General features: G+C 38.9%; 1 protein-coding gene across 2 annotated transcripts; it reads right to left on the bottom strand.

Moving 5' to 3' along the window:
• Positions 1-248: 248 nt before the first annotated feature.
• Positions 249-21,747, bottom strand: LOC113072520 (retinoic acid-induced protein 2-like). 2 transcript variants are annotated; one of them, XM_026245512.1, is made up of 2 exons: positions 21,484-21,747; positions 249-7,041 (listed from the first exon to the last, which is right to left on the bottom strand). In XM_026245512.1, the coding sequence occupies exon 2, from the start codon at positions 6,967-6,969 to the stop codon at positions 5,257-5,259; it is 1,713 nt and encodes a 570-aa protein (XP_026101297.1). In that variant the 5' UTR covers positions 6,970-7,041; positions 21,484-21,747; the 3' UTR covers positions 249-5,256. The 2 variants fall into 2 exon arrangements, with proteins under 2 accessions (XP_026101297.1, XP_026101298.1); XM_026245513.1 differs by lacking the exon at positions 21,484-21,747 and adding an exon at positions 7,155-7,355.
• Between the last annotated feature and the right edge of the window lie 2,770 nt (positions 21,748-24,517).

Below are 24,517 nucleotides of genomic sequence, written 5' to 3'. Positions count from 1 at the left end.
ATATATATATATATATATATATATATATGTGTGTGTGTGTGTGTGTGTGTGTGTGACCCTGGAGCACAAAACATTTTTCCAATTTTTTTCTGGAATTTGACGGTGCAAAAAAATCTAAATATTGAGAAAATCATCTTTAAAGTTGTCAAAAGAAGTTCTTAGCAATGCATATTACCAATCAAAAATTAAGTTTTGATATATTTACAGTAGGAAATATACAAAATATCTTCATGGAACATGATCTTTACTTAATACACTAATGATTTTTGGTATAAAAGAAAAATCTATGATTTTGACCCATACAATGTTTTTTGGCTATTGCTATAAATATACCCCAGCGACTTAAGACTGTGCTCCAGGGTCACATTAGTTATTAATTAGTGCTATTAAATCAATCTGACCCATTTTATTTATGTACTGTATGACTGACACATATGCATCACATTGTTTATTAATGTTAAAACTGTGAACTCTAATCTTTTACATGCAATTTAAATACATAAATCTTACATGTAGGCCTTTTTAGTAATGAAATACTGTGAGAGAAACGCGCTTCTGCTTTTAAAAAACCTCAATATCAAAAGTTTTATCATGTCGTGTATCTACTCTAGTTTTCAGTACACTGTGTTTTTCCTATATCGCTATGTATTTTCTCTTTCGACTCTGGAGTTTAGTCTGGAGTGTGTATGTCCCAGAGCGTTGTTTTGAGGAGATAATGCTTTCGAGATAACGCTGTTTGAGTTGGCCTCGGGTTTGTTACAGAAACTCGTCGAGCTCTTATCTGGGGAATGTTTGAATTGACTTGTGTTACGAAGTCACTGAACAGTATTCAAGAGACCGAAACGCAGCATTCGATGAGGAAATGAACGAGAGAATGGGAAAGTCGTCAAAACTGGTTCATTTCAACGAAGCGTCCCTGTAGACGGTTCATTAGAAATATCACTAAAGTAGTAGGAATGTGACGTGAGTAACTCCGGCTTTATCTCGAAGTTTCTGTTGATATTTGATCATTTTCATTGATAGATCAGACGTCAGTGGCGTATTATGTATGGGTTTAACCATAAAACTCAGCAACAGGAATGTACAATTTTGTAGAGAAGAAATATTTTAAGCTAAACACGTTGTGTATGGAGGTGGGAATACGTTACGTTAGGTCACGAGGGGCTGTTTATCTCGGATTCGTTGTTTAATATACCTTGTACTGCCTTCCAGCGCTTTTTAACGGGAGGATACGTCCATTTTAAATAGCTATGTTCAAATTGCCTTGCTTTACTTTGAGACTTCTCAGGTTTTTTTCCCCATCTTTTGTAGCGTAGCATTTCAAGTTAGACGTGAATGTGATCGTTTAGACTCCTTTTTGTAAAAAAAATAATAAACAAAACAAAAAAATCACATGTATTCGTAATGTTGTGCCATATAGATTCATCGATGATTGAATATCAACACCTGTTATGAAAAAAAACACCCACACGTGCTTCGATCTTGATACCAGAGACGTTTTTAATCATGAACTTTTTAAAGCTAATGCAATTCGTCATGTACACATTTTCAACGATACAAATAATAAATAAATAATTTAAAACATCACCAGACTCGGTTTCATTCTTTTACCCATTCAGTGGTTCACAAAAGCTCTTGATGTTAAAAAAAACTCATACTTAAATACTTACAATTTCAGGGTCGTCTCAACACAAATTAATTCATATCATAGAAACGGTTATTGTTTATTCATTAAACTAGGTGTTCATGCTAACTGTTTATTGTGAAAATCTGAGAAAAGTGAGAATATACTGCATGCTAATATCACATGCTGGAAAATGATTTACAACTGCCAAATTTTGACGAAGTCTTACATTCTTAAATTAAGATGCATTGAATTTGTGTTTTGAAAAAGTTATCCAAATTTAGTAAGACTTTGCTTATACCAAAAACCAAAGAGTTAAGAAAAATAAGCCTATTTAAAAGAACACGTTTATTTCTCTTGCTCCATTGGCAGATCACTTGTTTTAAAGTCATTTAATCTTGATTTAAGAAGGTTTAGATATTTGTACAGGAAAACTAGACAAAAACTAAGGACTAACACACTTTAGTGCTGACATTAAAAAAGAAAAAGAAAAAGAAAACAAGTAAATTTGCACAGCAGTTAATCAGATGTATTTGGTGTGAACTCTAAAACCCAATACTTGAATCAACTCTGAAAATGGAAGAAATCTGTTAAGCTGATCGTTTGGGAAAGTTCTACATGAAAACCTTTCCTGGCTCAATGTGAACTATAAAAGACGCCTTCCTGGTTTTCCTTCTGAAAGAATTCCTATAAGCAAACACGCAAACACGAGACGGCACATTTCATACTGACATGTCAAATAAATCCTGCCTTGCTTTCATCTATCTTTCTGTGCACACCACTGATGGTGTCTTGAAGTTCATTTTGATTCTGCTGAACGTGGAATGAAGTCTCTTCTGAGCCACTGCATCATAATAGTACTGACTTAGTAAAAACAATAAATTATTTTACACAGAATCTTCACGTGTGACCAAATGAGACTCGTGTTGGTTTGACTGTGGAGAGGATCTTACAGATGGGGTGAACTTGCATGAAGTATGAAATACAACACCTTAAATAGAATCACATCGTATTTACTGAGTTTACTCCTGTTGTTATAAAGGATATTTTGGGTAAAGTCACAAAAATGGCCAAGAACATGCACCCAAATATTAAAAGATCTAAAATAAATTATATTTATTTAAGAATTTTATTTATTATTATTAATTTTAAGAAAATGAATATAATTCAGTCCGATCTGAATTTTTTTGCATGCATATAATTTATCATAAACACCATTTTCCATCCAAATTCTTGTTATTATAAATGCACAAAAAAGGATCAATTAAAATTGTAAAGGATTTATACATTTTGGCAGTATTTTAACTTTAATGCTGCTTTAAATTAAAAAAAAAAAAAATATTAGTCATTTTGTGATCAACTAAACACAGTAACTGATATTGAGAAATGTAATATATATATACACATACATATAATTTCTTATTATGATGGAAAATGGTTTTATGATAACTATCGTAATGAAAAAAAGCCAAAAAAGGTCCTCCAAAATAGGTCTAGAAAAGAGTTTCTATTAATCTACTTAAAGCAAAATCTAATTTCTTTTAGATCTTTTCTTTTTTGGATGCAATATGACTTGTTGGCATGTTCTTGACCATTTTGTGAACTTTACACAAAATATCCATTTGAACAACAGGAGTAAACTCAGTAAATCAAGTGGCGCTTATATATATATAACCATCTAGACACAGAATAATGAGAGAGAAATGTGTTTAGTAGTCATGAAAAATCACAATTTTTATCTTAAATAAAATGGGTTTTATATACTGTATGCACTTATGGGGCTAATTTGTCTGATTCAGTGTTGAGTTTGTGATGTGGAGTCTGTCAGCTGTAACACAGTTTTAATAAGATGATTACTAAACTGAGATGATCAAGAGGTTAATGAGAGGGTGGAAACCTGTGGTTCAATACACGCCCTCATGCTATCAATATAACCACCAGCCACATGAAAGCAACAAAAACACTGATTCTGTGCCATAAAGCAGCATTCATAATCCACAATCAAATTATTTTTGAATGCTTTAAAGTAAAAAATTTTTTTTAAAAGAGTGGCACTTAATTTTATCCATGAGAAATGTATTTGAAAATCATGAAAAGCAGGGGAATTAGGCTAGACCTAAAGGGGCGTTTGCAATGGGTTGTAACAATCACTATCACACACTTTTGAAGAGGTGTTTTGACTGGGACTGAAGGTCAAGTTCACCCTCGAGCATCTCCACATATTCAAATGGTAACACTTCTAATTATATCATTATTGCTATGACCTTTTATCCTGTAATGTTACTTGGCATTAAATATTCTGCATTATCTTTTAGCAACAGTAGCTTTAACATTGACTAAATAGCCTTAATATTAGCCAATTGCTTGTGCAACTTTGCTGACATCACCCAAGTTCTTCATTTTCATCAAAGATTAAAAAAAACTAGGAATAACATACACCGATGAATTTTGCACAACGTGACAAGTAACATGTATAAAGAAAACCAGGCTTACCCGAGAAAGAACTGATCTTAATGCTTGCTGAGGGATAGATGTATAAATTCGTACTCTTCACATCCATTGTCGGTAAATTAGCCATCTAAACACTGAAGGTATATTAGGATCATTAAAATCTGTACACTGTTGCAAGTGAAACTCTACTTGTGTGTTCACACAGCTGGCTGGCTATAACCTAAAAAAATTACTTTGAGTTGAACGCACGGTCATAAAAACAGCATTAATAAGCCATTTCACTCAGATTTGCTGTCGTTAGGGACAAACCCCCAATGATTATTTAGTTTTAATTTGGTTTGGGGCGGGGGGAAGGGAGGCTTTTTACCCCCCAAAGGGATGCTGATGAAAACTATGCTTTGTTGCTAGTGACAACCATTTCCTCCAATCATCAGATTTAATGAAACCGAGATCTGGGCTTTGCCAAGTCATTATCAGGCTGCAATGCTAACTGCTTACCCCTCGTGTTCTTCAAAGAGGATGCTCCGCTCCAGTGCCCCACTGATTAATACAGTGATTAGGGAAGCAAAAGTTCACGGTTCCCTTCTACAGTTCATTAGGACCAAAAATGGGAAACGTCTTGCACTCCAAGTGTAAACAGCGAGAGGAGAGCAAGAATTCAGCATATTAGCCAGACGAGAATTTGTCAGTGCTACACGTCGCGTTTCTCACTGACAGCTGGCCAGGTTTCAAATCAGATTTCATGCATATTAATGACAATGCAGATCACGCGTGATGAATCATTCATGAGGATGTGTGACCGAAATCAAAATGCATAGGAAGGGAGTCGAGTCTGGCGTTAATGCTAAAACAATCTCAGTAGTAGTGCAGTTTAGGCAGTTCAGATTGGTTCTTTTATACTTGGAGCATTTTCCTGTCGACTTTGTCTGATTGCTTTATAATGAATGGATCAAATGCCAACCGTAAGACCAGAAGCGGCCAGCATCAGTCTAAATCATTTGAACAGCTTGGAGAACAAGCTTTAGGCTTTATTTCTGCCAGGAATGCATTTATCATCATCATACCCAGGCTTAATTTCTCAGACCGGCTTTTTTCAAAGTAGTTATTTACCTAGCTACACCTCAGTCGCCATTTCATTGCTCATGTTTTCCCTTCTCACTCTGAAAGCAAGAGAGCATGTGTTATTTTCTGGGCAGAAATGCAGCCAGTCGCTGCTTCTTTATGGGCAGGATATGAATCTCCTGGGAGCTTACTTTCTTCAGTTTGATTCCTCTGTTTTTAGAGATCTTTTTGAGTGGGTCACTGGATTCTCCTCGCTGATCCCCTGGGACCCGGGGAGGTGCGGCAAAGCCCCCTTGACTGGCATCACGTTTGATGGAAAAGTTCTTTGTAGAAACGCCTGATAATCCTTTTAGCTTGCTGCAGAAGATGGCGGGCATGGCGTCTTTGACCGACACAATGACTTTGGCTGTCTGCGATGTGCTGACGATCTCGATATTTCCACTTCCGGTGAGCGCAGAGTCATGTACCGCCCCTGCCACTGTCCGACTGTGACCGCTATCTACCACCCACTTGTGCTGTCTGCTGAACTCTAGAGATGCTAAACCACTTAGCAGCTTGGTGTCTAGCTTCGGCGTGCAGTCTACTGGCCGGAGAACCCCAAGAGCCAAAGCCCCTCTGCTAACATCGTCCCCCAGGTGGCACACCCTCTCCCGCTCCGGGGCCAACGGACCATATGTGCTACAAGTCTGGATGCATGTCTTTCTTTTACTAGGTATAGACAAATCAAGGACATTGTCTTGCTGAAACGGCTGGATCCCTTGTGGCACATCAATATACATTGAAGGTTGAGGTGTCCTTATGGATAAATCTAGCACTTCTCCGTCTGTCACTACAGGGGACGAGCAAGAGTGAAGAGACTGTTGGACTACTGCCATTTCCTTGCTGGTGAATGAAAAATGAGGGGAGATGTCACTAGGTGAAGTTTGGGTGCTTTTGCTATAAGTACAAGCCCGTTTAGGGACATCTACCTCTGCCTTGGAGTCCTTGCAAGCGGAGACCGGGACTGGGATTGGCATTGGGATTGGAAGAGGCACTGGAAGTGGGATTACAACAGGATAGGGGACGAGCAAGGTGGCTGGAGGCACCAGAGGGCCTAATGGAGAGCTGTAGGGCTGCGAGAGAGGTGGAGGAGGAAGGAACGCAGAGCCAAGGTCAATTTGCGGGGAAGACGCTGGGTGGAAAGTAGGAGGAGAGTTGCCCTGGCCAGGGAAGAGGTCCTGCAAGATGGCTGCAAAGTTAGGGTTCTGAAGAAGAGTCAGTAGACTAGTATCCAACACTGGACTTGTGCCTTTCTGGTCCAGGACTGGAGGTGCTCCGAGAGCAAGAGATGGGTTTTGGCACAGGATGCTGTTCTGCAGTGGCAGGGCAGGACAAGTTGCCGTTTGTTGAAGCAATTGATGATTCAAATGTTGGAGGACTTGTTGTTCCAAGACCAGAGGTAGGGACACAGGACCCTGACTAGTCATCAGGTACGAAGTGGCCCCTGATTGTCCGACTTGAGGTCCAGCTGGTCCAGCAAGGATTGGCAATACCACTGGACTCTCCCCCAAGCAGATTGGCTGGAGCACAGTTGTAGCAACCTTCAGGGCAACACCGTTGGGAGACTCAGCAGCCGGGGTCACCACTGGGGTGGCTTGTATCGTTAGCAGGGGGGACATGGATCGCTTTGTTATGCTTGGTGTGCTGACACTCCATGTCTCTGGTGAAATAATTGGAGTGGTCTCCCCCTCTAGTTTCCCAACTGCATCAGTAGCGGCGGATCCACCATTGCAGACCTCTTCCTGAGGGTTTGCCATGTCTACGGCTACAGAATCTTTGTACGGCTCTTCCATCGTGCCTTGATTATGTAAATCTCTTTCAGGTGCTGCAAGTAGAAGATCTCATGGCTTTCTTCAGCACAAACCCTAGAATCAAATGGGAGAAGAGGATTAGTAGTTGGCAACAACGGTGTCGATTTAAACCACAAAACTCAACATAGGAATTGTTGGTAAACTTTCATAATCTGTTAAAACCTTACCTGTCCTCTATAACCTAATACCCAAAGCTAACAAGGGACCAAAGAGGCATTGTTTCCTTTCCAGCTAAAAGTTCAACCATCTGTTTTCGTCCACCAAGAGCTGTAAGCTTTCAGAATGACGTCATGACAAGAGAGTGGAATCGCAGACACAAACACAGAGTTATGGGAGACACCAGAAGAGAGTTTACAAAGACTGGGAGCGTTTCGCACAGACAGACTGCTTTGCTGTCTTGGGAGGGGAGCAAAGAGAGCACGGGGGAGGATTCTATGAAATTACATTGCAGAGTGCCTGGGTTTATTTGTTTATGAGCCAGCGTTAGTGTGGAGTTTATTACACAAAATGCTGCCAAGACTATGAAGTGAACCTCCCTCTGGCAAAAACACAGAGAGTGAAAGAACGCCAGGGAGACAGAAAGGAGGAAAAAGAGAGTACCTTGAAGAAAAGAGAAATGGGATGAAATAAAAAGACAGGCAAGATGAGAAAAGCCAAAAACGTGAGTGGAAAAAAAGATCAGGGGATGCAGGAATGGGTGCAATCTTTCACAGAAACAGCTTTCTAAGTAGCAAAGTTTCAGTCTGCGTTAAGTACCCATTAAACAGTGCAACGTTTTTTGCTGAAAGGATTACCCGAACACGTGCACCAACCACAAACAATACTAAAACCGACTTTTGCATTTCTGTTTTTACTATTAAAAACATTATCAACAATTTTATCTGCAAAATTTCCAAAAGCATAACAGCAGAAAAGTATACATTTTCTTTGCAGTAAATCATACTAAAACTAAATGTAATGCTGACACAGGGTTGGAGGGCAGGCTCATGCTAGCACAGTGAGAACTGCCTTATCTGGGTTTTTTCAGGCATGGGGCAAAACAAAAGAAAGCTGCCAACTGATTTAGGACTGATTTAGGGTGAATTTCAGAACCACTTCTAAAGCACTGAATTCCCATTCCTGTACTGAAGGGAGAACAGTGGAAAAAGTCAGATAAGGAAGTGACGGCATTGACATATCTGCTCCTCTCTGATTAATCAGTGACAGTGTTTCTCACCGACCCTAAATCAACCCTTAATTGATGAGTGCTGCGGTTTATAAACACTGTTCCAAGATCAGACTTCTCCAAGCAGTTACATGTGACTTTTAAACTGCCTTGCAGCTTTGTTTTGTTTGGTCTCAAATTATATTGTGAAGCTTATTCCAAGCAGGTAAATAAACAGTGTGAACCTGTGAACATTTACATGCATAATTAACTCTCTGCTCTTCTGCTTTATCACCTTTAGTGTCCTTGCTCCAGCCCTGTACTGAGTAACATCACATGTGTGAGGTGCATTTTCCCCCATCAGTCTTTGGACAAACATGTCTTTAATTTAAAATTAGTCTAAGTCTCTGCATTCTCTATGCCAAAGACGCTGAGTGATGTAACTTGGCTCGAAACAACACGTTTGTTGAAGTCTTTGGAAAACAAACACATGCTTCAAATGCTACCCAATTACAATCTATGAGAGGAACAGCCAAAAACGTGGAAATAAATCCTGAGCGGGGATAAAAGTCGATAAATTACAATCTAGCATTGGAAAGCCAACAAGGTGGGTCGCCAAACCCTCTGTATGATTTGTTTCTGAGATACTGCATTCCAGATGGGCTTTGTGTGGGCTGACGGATTCCTGCAGTGTGAGACAGTTAATGCAAACAGCATTACAGAAGCATGAGCGTGTGTGTTCACAGCAGCAGGTGAGATCGGTTAGATCTCAACACTAAATCAGAGCTAAAAACACACCATCTGCTGTTGCTGCATCTTAAAGGATATGCAACAATAAAATGTAGAAACAAATTCTCATGTGACTGATTCCCTTTTCCCAGTCATTAGAGCTAAACTATGTTGTTGTGATGCTATGAAAAGGTGATAATCAAGAAATGTCTAGGACAAATTATTCTGAATAAAGAATTTGACCTTATACACATTAATGCCTAACATATAACTTCTTGGTGGAGGGTTCCTGGAAATAACATACCGAGTAAGAATATTTTAGAATATGACTAACTTTATCTGTCACTGTGGCTGGCAACAAATATGCAGAAACATAAAGACAGAAGCAGATGTGAAACTTCTGATTGCAATGATATTGTTTACTGGAAGTGTTTCATACAGACAAAATGAAGTGAATTTTGAGCTTTGATGTCGGTAAGAGCTGGAATGTAATGATTAACACAGTCTAGACGGGAAGCATCAAATGCTCACTAACATGGACAAATCTGCTACGAGCTTGAGGTTAGACTTCAGCAATACTGAAATAAAACAAACATCCTACTTGGACATTCGCTGGTAAAAAACTCCCATTAAAAGAGTTATTTCAGTAAAGCAAAAGAATATTACAGCAACAGCACAACAGTTACACAGATTCCATTATAAAACTAAAAAAAATCTGAAAAAATCCCATTTTCTCCATTGGAGGAATTGATCTTGATCTTATAAACAGATCTTGAGCTTCTTGATCATACACACATTTACATGGCATTAGCCCACATTATTTTAGCTTTTATTAAAAAAATAATGTTTAAAAGCAGAATTTCTGGTGGAAAAAAACATTACACTTGATTTGAAAGACAACCTGGTTATGATGCATTATATATATATATATATATATATATATATATACACACACACACACAGTGCTGTGAAAAAGTTATTGCCCCCTTCCGTTTTTTTTCCCCTTATGTGTCGCATTTTATTCAGATCAAACTTATTTTAATATAACACAAAGATAACCTGAGTAAATACACAATGCAGTTTTGAAATAATTTTTTCATTTCTTAAAAGGAAAAAAGCTGTCCTATCTTCGCGGTCCTACATGAAAAAAGTAATTGCCCCCTAAATCTGATAATTGGTTGTGCCACCCTTAGCAGAAACAACTGCAATCAAGCATTTTAGCAATAAGTCGTTCACATCGCTGTGAAGAAATTTTGGCCCACTCTTCTTTGCAGAATTGTTTTAATTCAGCCACATTTCAAGGTTTTTCGAGCATGAATGGATGGTTTAAGGTCCTGCCACAGCATCTCAGTCAGATTTAAGTCTGGGTCTTGACTTGTCCACTCCAAAACCGTAATTTTGGTTTCTTGAGCCATTCAGAAGTGGACTTGCTGGTGTGTTTGGGATCATTTTCCTGCTGCATAACCCAAATGTGCTTGAGCTTGGGGTCACAAATTGATGGCTGGACATTCTCCTTCAGGATTTTCTGATAGAGAGCAGAATTCATGGCTCCATCAATTGTGGAAAGTCTTCCAGGTCCTGAAGCTGAATATTTGCCCAGAAGTCTTGGGGATAATCAATATGTTTTTGTCACATGTGAGATGAGGCTTTGTGTTCTTTTTGGTCTTCTATGGCCTTTGCTCTAGAACTCTCCCAGGATGCCATTTTTGCCCAGTCTCTTTCTTATTGTTGAATCATGAACACTGATCTGAATTGAGGCGAGTGAGGCCTGCAGTTCTTTAGATGTTGTTCTGGGTTCTTTTATGACCTCCTGGACCAGTTGTTGTTGTGCTCTTGAAATAATTTGGGTAGACCAGACACTCCTGGGGAGGTACACCACTGTTACAAGTTTTCTCCATTTGTGTATAATGGCTCTGACCATGATTCGCTGGATGATTTGCCTCAGAGATGGCTTTATAACGCTCTCCAGACTGATACATCTCAACTATTTTGTTTCTCATCTGTTCTTGAATTCCTTTAGCTTTGAATTTGCTCTTTAAGCGTGCTTCACTTTGTCAGACAGGTTCTGATTAAGTGATTTCTTGATTCAACAGGTCTGGCAGTAATCAAGTCTGGGTGTGACTAGTGAAATTAACTTATCTTTCTTAAATAATGTGGTTAATCACAGTTCTTCCATGATTTAACAGGAGGGGGCAATTAATTTTTCAGGTAGGGCCAGGTATGTTTGGACAGCTTTTTTTCCCTCTTAGTAAATGACTTCATAAGAGCAATGTAACCGGTGCTTTGGTTTGCTGCAGACAAACAGAGTTAGCTCTGTTACTAATTACAGACTACATAATGAAAACTGTAGTTAGTAACGTGGATTACGTCTAGATCACTTTACTAAACTCACCATATATGTACCACATTGATATGTATTATATGAAGAAACATTAATAAACACAAGTCTTTCAGGTTTAAGAAATACTTTTGCCCAGACTTCCAGAATCAACGATTACTGAAGCTCAGCGGATATGATGACATGGTGTTACTCAGACATAAATCACCAGTGTTTTACCAATTATTTGTTTTAATACATTGGAAATATATTAACAGAACATTTGTGAATATATATAGGCTCAGAGGTATGAAGATTTTTTTTGAAAAAAACATGTAAAAGAGAAAAAATAATGAATGATTTACTGCCATTGTGTGAATATGTAGTCATGCAATCCCAAGAAAAGTATCTGTAATCTGATTATTAAAATGTAATGTCTTCTAATTACAAGGACTTCATTTTTGGAATCTGAATACATAATCCAGATGACATGTAATCAGTTACTTCCCAGCTCTGCCGACAATTAATATATATTATCACAACTTCAGTGATGAAAGCAGTTTTGTATTTATGATTGTGTTTGTTTGACTGCACATTCATATCCATTGGTCGCTGTCATCCAGTTCTAGAGCACGGGTTACTAACTGGCTTGATACGATGACATGGCTTCATCATTTGTCTTCATCTATGTTCATCTATCAAATAATAGAGCACATATCCCATGCGGGGCAGACTCCATTCTACAACTGGAAAATGGAACAGATGGAACAATTTAGCAACAATCTTCTATTCCATCCACAGGCGCTGTTGTCATGCCAACCGCAGGGCTAATAAATCCATCTCCGCTGTTGCGTGCTAAAGCTGCCATTTTGCCTTTCACCACTGAGATGGAGCCCAGAAATGATTCTCCAATCCACCTCCGCCCTGATCTGACATATGTATAACCCGTGTGTCTTTCTCAGTGAAGCCGATCTGGTATTGATAGTAATAGAGTTAGGTTTCCACTAGCTTAATGGCCATCCCATAACAAAATGAATCCGGTCCAATGACGTTTTTATACTTGATTTATGTTCTAGACTTAAATTCGTTTGACTTCAGTTTGGTTAGTATAGTACATAGTTTTGCATTTAATATGACTTGCATTGAATCAATTGATTTGCACTGTATGTGTTCCCCAAGGGTTCTGTTCGAACTTAGACGAGTTTGTGAACTGATAAACCTTTAAAGATATAAAATACTGTGAACTACAAGGTTGTTAATCAATGTTATATGCTTCTGTTGAAGCAGTAAGCCCGTATTACTTTGAATTATTTTAAATAGCGTCAAACGAATGTGAAAGACTACATTACCCATGATTCTGCAAAAAATCTCCACCAATCAGAGAACAGCAACAAGCTAATTGTTCCAAAATACTTTTTTAAACACTGCAAATTACATGATTGAGACATAATTTAAGTCTACTTAAAAAAAAAATTATTATATGGATAATGAACATATTTTGCAATAAATGTAAAATATATTAACATCTTGAAATTAATCACTTTATATTAATCTTTTGGTTTTTATTCAATTATTTAAAAACTGATCCTAAATCATTTTTTTTCAGTGTGGTTTGGATCAAAGCACATAACTTATAAATCACTGCTTTAAAAAAAAATTATGGGAGAGATCTTCCAGCTGAAAAATCAGGCAACACTATCTTACTCTATTGATGCTTGTCTAAGCATTTAGATTAACCCTTTGAAGGCCAAACCCTTTCTCTACTGGATACATACGCTGATACAAAGATCTACACAGGGTCTTCAGTGGTGTCTTCCTGTAATAAAATAGCATCCATGTGCAACGTGGTCCGCCGTCGCATGCCTGAGGACAGAGACTTCTAAGGGATTTATGGGTTGGGAAGCATTTAGGAAAGCTGAAATCAGCCTGGGAAGAAGAAGAATGCAGGCAGAATTGCCTCTAGGGTAGCTCTTATATTGCAGACCTACAGCACATGTGGTACATCCAACACCCTCAAACACACACACAGAAGACGGTCTAATAAGAGCAGTGTGTGTTTGCAGTGCACGCTCTCTAATGTCTACTGACAGTCATCTCTGTACAAAGTCTCCTCTCATTTAAAGCCAATGGAAGAGGTGTAGAATCCGTGTAGACAGCTGTATTTAGGATTCAGAGTCATGGATGGGTCTGATTTAAAATGCTTTTTAAAATCTGCAACAGTTGAAGGTGCAAACAGGGTGCGAAGCAGACATTTGGTACAGCGGGAGACCGAAAACAGCTACGCAACGTGGAAACTGTAGTGCTTTAAAGCACACTCACAAACACAGAATTGAATTAAATGGTGTTTACAGAAGGACCTGACCCCGGGTCAGCTATTCTGAGCGTGCATTACAGCAACAAAGCTTTTCTGCATCATGTTATGCTGTTTTTCTCCTCTGTACTGACATTACGTACAAGTGGAACATATTCCGTGTTTTTCTACTTTATACCAATAGGCCAAGTGGATATAAAAGTAGAATTTAGTTTTTCTGTTTTTGAGATTTTCTACTGTTGTGGGTGTTTGTCAGGGCAAAAAGTAATATTATATGGAAATACATGTGCATTATATAATTACATATTTACATTAACTTAAAATATCAAACTGATTTTAAAATCAGACTAATCTGTGATGAAATCCATGACCATCCTGGATAAGGCTGTTGGTATATTTTGAAAGATTTTGCTTTTGGAAATTAAGTCAATTATAGAGAATCTAAAATTACATAAAAAATACATACAGTGAATAATAATTGAGTCGTATTAAAATATCTATTTCACAAATGTGCCGTGCTTTGTTGATTGGTTAATTATTTTAACTTAGCAAACTATACATCATCTATGTAGGCAGCAGGGAAGATCATTTTGGGTTTTAAAACAAATGGTCAAAACAGTCTCCAATGTCGTCTATTTTTTTCTATCTAGAAGCAGACGCTGTAATGGTTCTCAGGTGATTACTGGACCTACAGTGCCTGCTGGTTGTGCCCACTTCAGGGTCAGCGCCAGGCCCAGAGCACAGCTGCACGCATGGATCTTATCAGGCTATGAATGGTGCATTTGTGCATCCATACAGGACGGCCCAGCACGGCCCGAGACAGCCAGACGCGGGAGCAAGATTGCAGAGACGACAGGGGGTGGGGTATACAAAGACTGTCTATCCACACACACACAAGCCAGCAGTCTTAGAGATGATGGTTCTCTGATCTGAAGGCTGAGCTCACTGGAGATGTGTTGTCAAAACACACACACACACACACACACACACACACACACACACACTGATAAGAAATGATTATGGCAACAACAAAGATGTTTGAGGATCCCCATCGCTAAACACCATTAAACTCCAGAAGACAACAGAATCACTTCTAAACACAAGTTCTGTGGTGTTGTGGGCGGCAGACCGTTACTACGCAGTTTCTATGTTCTTCTGATTTGTTAAGGTGTTTCATGGGTTGCTATGTTCTTCTGGGTTTCGAAGTAGTTCCGAGTGTTTTAATTGCATTGCTATGTTCTGCTTAGTTGCTAAGGTGTTCCAAGTGTTTTAAATGTGTTGCTGTGTTGTTCTGTGTTGCTAAGGTGTTCCGAGTGTTTTAAGTGCGTCTCTATGCTGTTGCTATGTTCTTCTGGGTTTCTACGGTGTTCCGAGTGTTTTAAGTGTGTTGCTATGTTATCCTGGGTTGCTAAGGTGTTCTGAGTGTTTCATGTGGATTTCTATGTTCTTTTCAGTTGCTAAAGTGTATCGTTGTGTTCTGCCGAGTAACTGTGGTGTTCCGGGTGTTTATGGCGCGTCGCTGTGTTCTGCCGAGTAACTGCGGTGTTCCGGGTGTTTAAGGCGCTTCGCTGTGTTCTGCCGAGTAACAGCGGCGTTCCGGGTGTTTAAGGCGCGTCGCTGTGTTCTGCCGAGTAACTGTGGCGTTCCGGGTGTTTAAGGCGGGTCGCTGTGTTCTGCCGAGTAACTGAGGCGTTCCGGGTGTTTAAGGCGCGTCGCTGTGTTCTGCCGAGTAACTGCGGCGTTCCGGGTGTTTAAGGCGCGTCGCTGTGCTCTGCCGAGTAACTGCGGCGTTCCGGGTGTTTAAGGCGCGTTGCCGTGTTCTGCCGAGTAAATGCGGCGTTCCGGGTGTTTAAGCCGCGTCGCTGTGTTCTACCGAGTAACTGCGGCGTTCCAGGTGTTTAAGGCGCGTCGCCGTGTTCTGCCGAGTAACTGCGGCGTTCCGAGTGTTTAAGGCGCATTGCTGTGTTCTGCCAAGTGTTTAAGGCACATCGCTGTGTTCTGCCGAGTAACTGCGGTGTTCCGGGTGTTTAAGGTGCGTCGTTGTGTTCTGCCGAGTAACTGCGGTGTTCCGGGTGTTTATGGCGCGTCGCTGTGTTCTGCCGAGTAACTGCAGCGTTCCGGGTGTTTAAGGCGGGTCGCTGTGTTCTGCCGAGTAACTGAGGCGTTCCGGGTGTTTAAGGCGCGTTGCTGTGTTCTGCCGAGTAACTGCGGCGTTCCGGGTGTTTAAGGCGCATCGCTGTGTTCTGCCGAGTAACTGCGGCGTTCCGAGTGTTTAAGGCGCATCGCTGTGTTCTGCCGAGTGTTTAAGGCGCATCGCTGTGTTCTGCCTAGTAACTGCGGTGTTCCGAGTGTTTAAGGAGCTTCGCTGTGTTCTGCCGAGTAACTGCGGCGTTCCGAGTGTTTAAGGCGCATCGCTGTGTTCTGCCGAGTAACTGCGGCGTTCCGAGTGTTTAAGGCGCATCGCTGTGTTCTGCCGAGTGTTTAAGGCGCATCGCTGTGTTCTGCCTAGTAACTGCGGTGTTCCGAGTGTTTAAGGAGCTTCGCTGTGTTCTGCCGAGTAACTGCGGTGTTCCGAGTGTTTAAGGAGCTTCGCTGTGTTCTGCCGAGTAACTGCGGTGTTCCGAGTGTTTAAGGCGCATCGCTGTGTTCTGCCGAGTGTTTAAGGCGCATCGCTGTGTTCTGCCTAGTAACTGCGGTGTTCCGAGTGTTTAAGGAGCTTCGCTGTGTTCTGCCTAGTAACTGCGGTGTTCCGAGTGTTTAAGGAGCTTCGCTGTGTTCTGCCGAGTAACTGCGGCGTTCCGAGTGTTTAAGGCGCATCGCTGTGTTCTGCCGAGTAACTGCGGCGTTCCGAGTGTTTAAGGCGCATCGCTGTGTTCTGCCGAGTGTTTAAGGCGCATCGCTGTGTTCTGCCTAGTAACTGCGGTGTTCCGAGTGTTTAAGGAGCTTCGCTGTGTTCTGCCGAGTAACTGCGGTGTTCCGAGTGTTTAAGGAGCGTCGTTGTGTTCTGCTGAGTAACCGCAGTGTGTCCCGTTCTCAAGAGTGTTGCTATGCTATACTGGGTTGCTAAGGTGTTCCAAGTGTTTTAAAATGTGTTTCATTTCCTTTGTGGATACTAAGATGTTGAGTGTTTTTACCATGTTACTATGTAACTGCACATATGTTTTGAGTGGTTGCTAGGGTCATTGTTATATGGTTGCTAGGGTGTTCTAAGTGGTTTCCAGCATGTTGCTGTGTGATTGCTAGGCTGCTGTAGTGGTTGCGGGCTGTTGTAAGGCATTGCTATCTGGCATGCTAAGTGGTTGGTAACATGACCTAGGTGATTTTCTAAGGCTTAACTCTATGGATACTATGAGTTATTTAACCATGGTGCTATAGGACTGCAGGGTTTTTGGTGGTTTTGTAGCTGGTTTTCTAGAAAGCAGCACAGGCATTGCTATGCAGTTGCTGCAGAGTTGCTAGTGTGTTCTTTGTTGTTGCTTACATGACAGACCTGGACATGACTCGGCCCCTCCTACAATGTAATAAAGACATTTTATTAGGCATTTAAAGATATTATTACATTTTTTAATACTGCTCTTACTTACAGCACACATAAAAACCTCAAACTGGTCTGAGGTCAGTGGTTCAGAGCTCTGGGATGCCCCACCAGTGGACTGTAGTGGCAGATGCTATAAATAGGCTCCAATGGAGGGACATTTTAATTAAATATGAAGTAAAGTGATCCATGTAGGGCAGACAGCAGGTAGCAGCTCATCCCTCCCTGTATATCCGTTATCATTCTCAGCTAAATGGCCCTCATGCGCAGTAACTCAAGCCTGCTGTTGTGACAGCAGGGTTAGGGGCCAACAGCAGAATCTATACAGGAAACAATGAGACAATCTCATGAGCACCTACTCGACCGAAAACATGAAACGGACATGACAGAAGACTTAATCTAATGAGTACAATACAATCAAAAGCTGTTGTACTGCATCACCTGCCTAAATGAGGTGTAGGGTGACGCCAGATGAAATATGGAAGTGATGGTGCAGGTACAGTATCTCAGAGTAAAGTCAACTACATACATAAATACAACTTCTCTGATTATCTTCATAGCAAGTAACTAGTAACATAGTAACTTTATAGCAACACCCTGTCAACCATCCAGAAGATAGCAACTTGCTTTAAACACTCTGATGCTCTAAACACTATGAATGCCTTAAGAACTACATAGTAATGCCCTGGCAACCATAGATTAATTTTAATAACTTTATAACATGCTATAAACACTATGAACCCCTTAGCAAATGCATATCAATGCCTTAGCAAACACTGTTCCTGATACTCTGAGATGTCCATGTGATCCTTTATGAATCTGCTGTCATCAGTGTGAACAACATCTTAACGCAGGAACACAAACTAGCCAGCTCAACATTAACACTACAATTCAAATCACAATCTGATGACAAAATGTGACCAAAAAAGAACATAAAGAGGTTGTTAAATTGCCGTTTCTGCATGTATTTGATGCTAAATAGATGCTTGTTTTGGGTTGTGACTTTGTGCATCATCTATGGTCGTTCACCCCTGAATATAAAAACATTCTTTCACACACACACACACACACACACACACACGTGATGCTCCAAGTCCTCCTGCATGTTAAAAGCACAACCCAAAAGACGAGGGACAGCGAGTCTGACGCCGTCGACACCGGACATTCCTGAGTTGACTGGCCTGTGGCTTAAGGCCTAAAATAAGATTAGGCAACTACTCGGGAATTGCACAGTTTTTCTGAACTTAGAAACCATTCTCTAGAAGTGTTTGCTATGGTTTTACAAAAAAAGACATAGAAAGTACATATTGAAAAATGTCCCCTATTGACACTACAAAAAAAAAAAAACAATACTTGATTAGCAGAGTCAATATGTTCAATGCAATGAAAATGCAGTAAAAATCTGGATGCAGATAAAACCATTGTCGCCCTCCACCCCGCCACAAATTATGATATTTAATCATTCAATTTCACTAATTCAACTGCAAAATATATATATATTTAGCTGTATTTTTACTTTAACATTTTAACATATGTGACCCTGGACCACAAACCCATAAAGGTCAGTTTTTCTAAAATGAGATTTATACTTCGATTTATAGATAGATTTATCCCATGAAAGTAAAATAAATAAGCTCTCAGTTGATGTCTGGTTTGTTAGGACAGGACAATATTTGGCTGAGATACAACTATTTGAAAATCTGCAATCTGAGGATGCAAAAAATCTAAATATTGAGAAAATCACCTTTAAAGTTGTCCAGATGAAGTTCTTAGCACTGCATATTACTAAACAATAATTAACTTTTTATATATTTACAGTAAGAAATTTATGATTTTTGGCACAAAAGAAAAATCAATAATTTTGACCAATACAATGTATTTTTGGCTATTGCTACAAATATACCTGTGATACTGATGACTGCTTCTGTGCTGCAGGGTCACGTATAAAAATGTCACATTTGGAAACTTACTGGCTAAATGAATAAATAAATAAAATGCACTTTTTTGCCAGTAAAATAAATATTGAAACATTTTTGTAATGTAAATATGTTATTACTAGTTTAAAGATTATGGAAAATGGCCAAATATTGTCTTTATGATGTACAATTTATTAGATTTTTGTATGCACCAAAACATCCTGGTAACCTCTCAGAAGATGTTTAAAAAAAACAACCAGCAGATTGTATAAATAAAATAAAATAAATTATTAAATAAATAAAGTGTATTAAAGTTATAGAAGTATACATTTACTATAATAAAAATGTACCATACAAAAAAATGCTTTCAAATCAAAGCCATATGTCTAAAGTTATGTTCCAAATTTGAAGTTGATATCACAAAAACTGAGATGAGAATTAATAAAATGTATGCAATTACTGTCACAAATGTATACATTTCTATCACAAATGTACATCAAACACAAAAAAATTTTTTTGGATTATAAAATATTGGTTTACACTTACACTTTCAGTGTCCTTGTTACAGTGTATTTATACATTTGAGCTTTTTTAAACTAATAAGTAATATTAATTGACTGTACCTGTACTTACTGTATGCTTAGGGTTAGGATTAGGGTTACCTGCATGTAATTATGCATAATTGTCATTATAATAGTAACTAGTACATGTAACAAGGACACCTTAAAATAAAGTGTTACCAAATATTGAAGACAACTTGACACCACCCATTAAGGGGAGGAGCCTCCTAAAAGGTTTTAAAGTGCCATTTTCATGGTAACACAATATCTGATTTCATCGTTTTACAGGATTCATTTGGAGTTTTTTTACTTTCAAATGATATCATATTTAGTATGACTAAAATATGTGATTTGGAAAAATTGACATAGAAAAGGGCACCAGCAGCATGCACATTTTGTCTTTATGATGTACAATTTTTTTGTTATTGGATGCTGATTGGTTGTTTAGACTGAAGTAGGGGTTGATAGGTGCTAACGTGTGAACGCTGGTGTGCTAACGACTGCTCTGGCTAATGCTTGGCTGTATATTTGTGAACGTGTGCATAAAAAGGTCAAGAAAACCCAGCCTCAGTTTGACTCCCAAAGCTTTCAAGCCTGCAAACATGACTTAATGCTTTTAGAAGTGCATGTGTGAGTGCGTGAGGCAGCACTGATTAACTTCAGGACATAAGCGATTCCTCAATTCCACTGTTACCACGGACACCATACAGCCCCATTATGATGTCACAGCCTCATAAAAAACACTGTTACATTCCATTTGCAACCTTTCTACAGCCTGTAACATCACAACTGTGTCTTCAAAATGGGCATTTCAGCATTTGTATGCTGTTCAGGAAGCTATTATTGATTTGATGTACAGTGCAATTTTATTAGAACTGCTAAATGTGTTTGTAAGATGCCTCTTTGTCACTCTCGCAGTGAGAAAAACACAATGAGATTATTCTCTGCCTACCAATGCATTTAAACACCATTTTTTAAGTGTTTAAAGTCTAAGTATTGGCAGACCGAGAGCTTGTACCATTATCTCAACTAATTATGTCAGTCCCACACTAGGGAGCTCTTGTGTTACCCATCAGCTACGTGGAAACATATCTGACCCCCACTATCCCCAAGGCACACACATTAAAGGAACAGTACACCCAAAATTAACAAAAAAATATTTTATAGAATTTCTGAGAATTATGGCAGTTCCTTACACAAATTTGCGGCTTCAGAATGAATGAATGTATAAATATCATTTTACCCTTGATCACTCAGTCCCAATCCATGTCCATTGAAATAACAGAGATGTTATTCTTAAAGGGACAGTTCACCTCAAAATGCTAATTCTGACAACATATACTCACCATCATGACAACCGTGAACTTCACAGTATTAAGCATTGTATAGAACATGGCTATGGCAATTATTTAGCCGAATATCATTGGCGATCTGTTCCATACAATGTTTTTGCGTCATTAAATACTGTAAACTTCACGGGTTTGTAGCATCATGAGGGTGAGCAAATATTGACTCAATTTGCATTTTTAGGTGACCTGTCCCTTTAAGACCACCATCATCTCTGTTTTTTAAACAACGCATCAATCAGGGATGCGTAAACCTTTCAAAGTAACATTTATCCACGCTATTTGTAGCCTACTTTGCGGTCTAATTGCTTAAGTATATTGTTTAAGCATAATATATATAATCTCCTTGAGCGGTTCAATATGATCTGTGATTTATGAATCCCTTTAAATCCACGAGAGATGCACCTGTGCAGCCGCCCGACGGGTTATATGTGGGGTGACACGTCTGTTTCTCTATCCAACGACACCCAACGTTTTTGGATAGACATTATATACTGTTCTATCAGAGCACTATATAACATTATATAGGGAGGAAAGCAATGCAGTCCTGTGCCAATCCATAAATGATGTCTAAAACCCGCTCGTAACGGAATATTAACAATAACACACGCACACATATGAAGGCGATCACGCGTTACCTCGGAATGAATATTATGTCGCTCCGGAGTCGCGCGTTATTCCTGGATTCTCCTCGTTTTCTTCTCGATCGCTGTCATGAAACACTCGTCGGTTTCCGCTGGACGGGTTTGGCTGCTCGTGTGCCTCATACGATCCGCGGTGTGTGTCGGTTTACGGTGTCGGACGCAGGCCTGTGTCGCGCGATTCACCGTAAACCGCGACGGATGTGTCTGTGTGACGCTCGCCTGTGACCGTAGAGCCGCTGTGATCCTCTCTCTCTCTCTCTCTCTCTCTCTCTCTCTCTCTCTCTGTGTGTGTGTGTGTGTGTGTTACGCACACAGTCTCTCTCTCTCCGCATATCATCCAAACGCAGCATCCTAATGTATGATCAAATTATTCATCACACTTACAAAGGTGTACTACTATGGCAGTGATTTTGGGATAAACCATACTAATGCCATAAACAGGCACAGCATACTTCCAAAACCACAAGGTTTTATCATAGTGCATGCACAAAATGTTTTATTTCTCTGTTGTTCTATTTGCTTTATTGCTCTAATGCAGACTATTGCCCATACAAAGCCATGGTGTTATGTTAACATATCAAAAACATGGTATTACTATGGTGCATGTTCAAAAACATGGTATTATTCTAAATGAATAGCATGTTATTACTCTGGTGCATGTGCAAAACACATCGGAATACCATGGTAAAACATGGTATTACTATAATGCATGTATTGTATAATGAAAAATAAATGGTGTTGTTATAGTGCATGTGCAAAACGCATGGCATTACCATGGTAACATCCAGAAACATGATATTACCGTGGTAACACATGTAGAAATGTAGTATTATCATGGTAAAAAACAAAAACAAAAAAAACATAGTATTAACATTGATATTACTATGATGGATGTACAAAAACACATGCTATTTTTATAGTACAATACAAATCATAGTATTACTATGATCCATGTGCAAACATGCCCAAAATAGAGGTATTAAATTGTATTTATATGATACATGTATAAAAAAAACATGATATTGTCATAGCAAGTCCAAAACCATAGTAATACTATGATGCATGAAGACAAAGTATAACCATTTTTTTTTTATTGTATAACTACAATGCATGTATAAAACACATGGTATTGTCAGAGATGCATGTTCAAAAGAAAATGTATTACTATGATGCATATGCACAAAAACATGATATTACCACAGTAACATGCAAAACAACGGTATTACCATTATGCATGTGGGAAAATAAACATGATGCATGTATATATTGATAGTTGTAGACCCCAGTAAGCATTGCTTTTAAAGCTAACTGAGTGTTTTCTTCTACAATCCCTTTCATTGCACACTGGTAACTTGCACCAGAGTACTGAGGTTTTACTACAGTATCATCACATTCAGATCTTATGAGCTGCTTTCAGTGAATTCTTCCATTCCTGGTTTGTTAACAGTGATTGCTACCGTAGTGAAGCAGGCTGATGAAGATGTGGACATGAGCGGCTCACACAGCTGGGGAGGCTGGGCTTCCCGAGGCTTGCTCTGGATTAGCTTTCACTGACGGCTCCGTCAGAAGAGGGGGTGTAACTGTGGCTCCCAGGAGGATCTGTAACGCCTGCGGGCCTGGATCTGCTGCACGGGGATGTTTAATGGGTCTTAATGAGCCACTCGTGCAAATGTCCTTTTCTAACCTTCTCTGTTTCACTCACAGGACTGGGTGAGAATTAGACTAAACACAAAACAGCAGTGCACGCACATTATACTGTATCTGGATATACCCAGGGTCCAGAACATGAATATTTGCATCATAAAACCGTGCTTGTTATCTCAATAAATGATCAGTTTTTAATTCAAATAAATATAAGCTGAATTTATAATTATAAAGATCAAATAAATACATAGCTGAGATTATATTTATAAATAAAAATAAATGAACAAAATAGCACACCTACAGTATAATTGAAATTATATTTCTAAAAATAACATAACATGCATATATTTATATATTTATTTTTTTATGAATAAAATAGTGCTGTCAAACAACTAATCACAGTTAATTGCATCCAAAAAAAAAAAAAATTTTTACATAATATAATTATACTGTGCATACGTATAAATACACACATGCATATACATTATGTTAATTTTATATATTAAATATATTTATTTATGATATAAATTATATGAATATAGATATAGACATGTACATACATGTAAATACTTTCCAAATATATACTGTATGTGTGTGTGTATTTATATATTCATGATAAATATACACAGGACACGCACATATATTATGCAAATAAAAACTTTTATTTTGGATGCAATTAATCATGATTAATCTGTTTCACAGTATTTGACAGAAAAATAAAATAAATAAGTTGTGTTAAAAAAATACATTTTGAAAATCATATTTCATTCATTATAATATTGTATTATTATTATTGTTGTTCATTTATTATTTGCAACTGAGAGAAACAGCAAAGCGAAGACAAAGAATACTGATGAGAGGCAGAAGAGCTCTGAGATGAAAGAGAGCAATATTCATCCTAGAGGAGGTAAAAGCAGAGTAAGAGCGTGTTAAGAGTGCTATAATGCTCCATAATGAGCAGATGTGAGAGAAAACAGAATGAACAATCAGGAGAAAACAGGAAGTGGCATTTTTCCCTGCGACGGTAATGATGCACAGCGCTCGCAGCACTGAAAGAGTGTGAATGTAGGTCAAAGCACCCCGCCTTCCCATCATCCCCCATCACCAGATGAGAGAGAGCAGGCATGGAAGAGCAGCGCACTTCCTCTCAGAACCTCCACTTCCTGTCAGGGACCTACAGCTGGACGCACACATCCCTGTGATGTTAAACTCAGCTCTCAAACTATCACTAAAACAGGACTGTTATGTTCTTCCAGAACTCAATGCTGCGTCTCACCGGGGCTAGTTGTCACAACAAGTGTGGTTTTAGTTTTATTAAAATGTTATTAAAGCATAGAATATATAGTTTTATATTTAATAATTGAATTAGGTTTTATTTTTATAT

The sequence above is a fragment of the Carassius auratus genome, unplaced genomic scaffold, assembly GCF_003368295.1.
Source record: "Carassius auratus strain Wakin unplaced genomic scaffold, ASM336829v1 scaf_tig00009243, whole genome shotgun sequence".
Classification (NCBI taxonomy): domain Eukaryota; kingdom Metazoa; phylum Chordata; class Actinopteri; order Cypriniformes; family Cyprinidae; genus Carassius; species Carassius auratus.
This window is presented reverse-complemented; position numbering and strand designations above follow the sequence as displayed.

Bases quoted from the DNA above. Each gene is read 5' to 3' on its own strand.
- LOC113072520 (XM_026245512.1), bottom strand. From the start codon at position 6,969: ATGGAAGAGCCGTACAAAGATTCTGTAGCCGTAGACATGGCAAACCCT.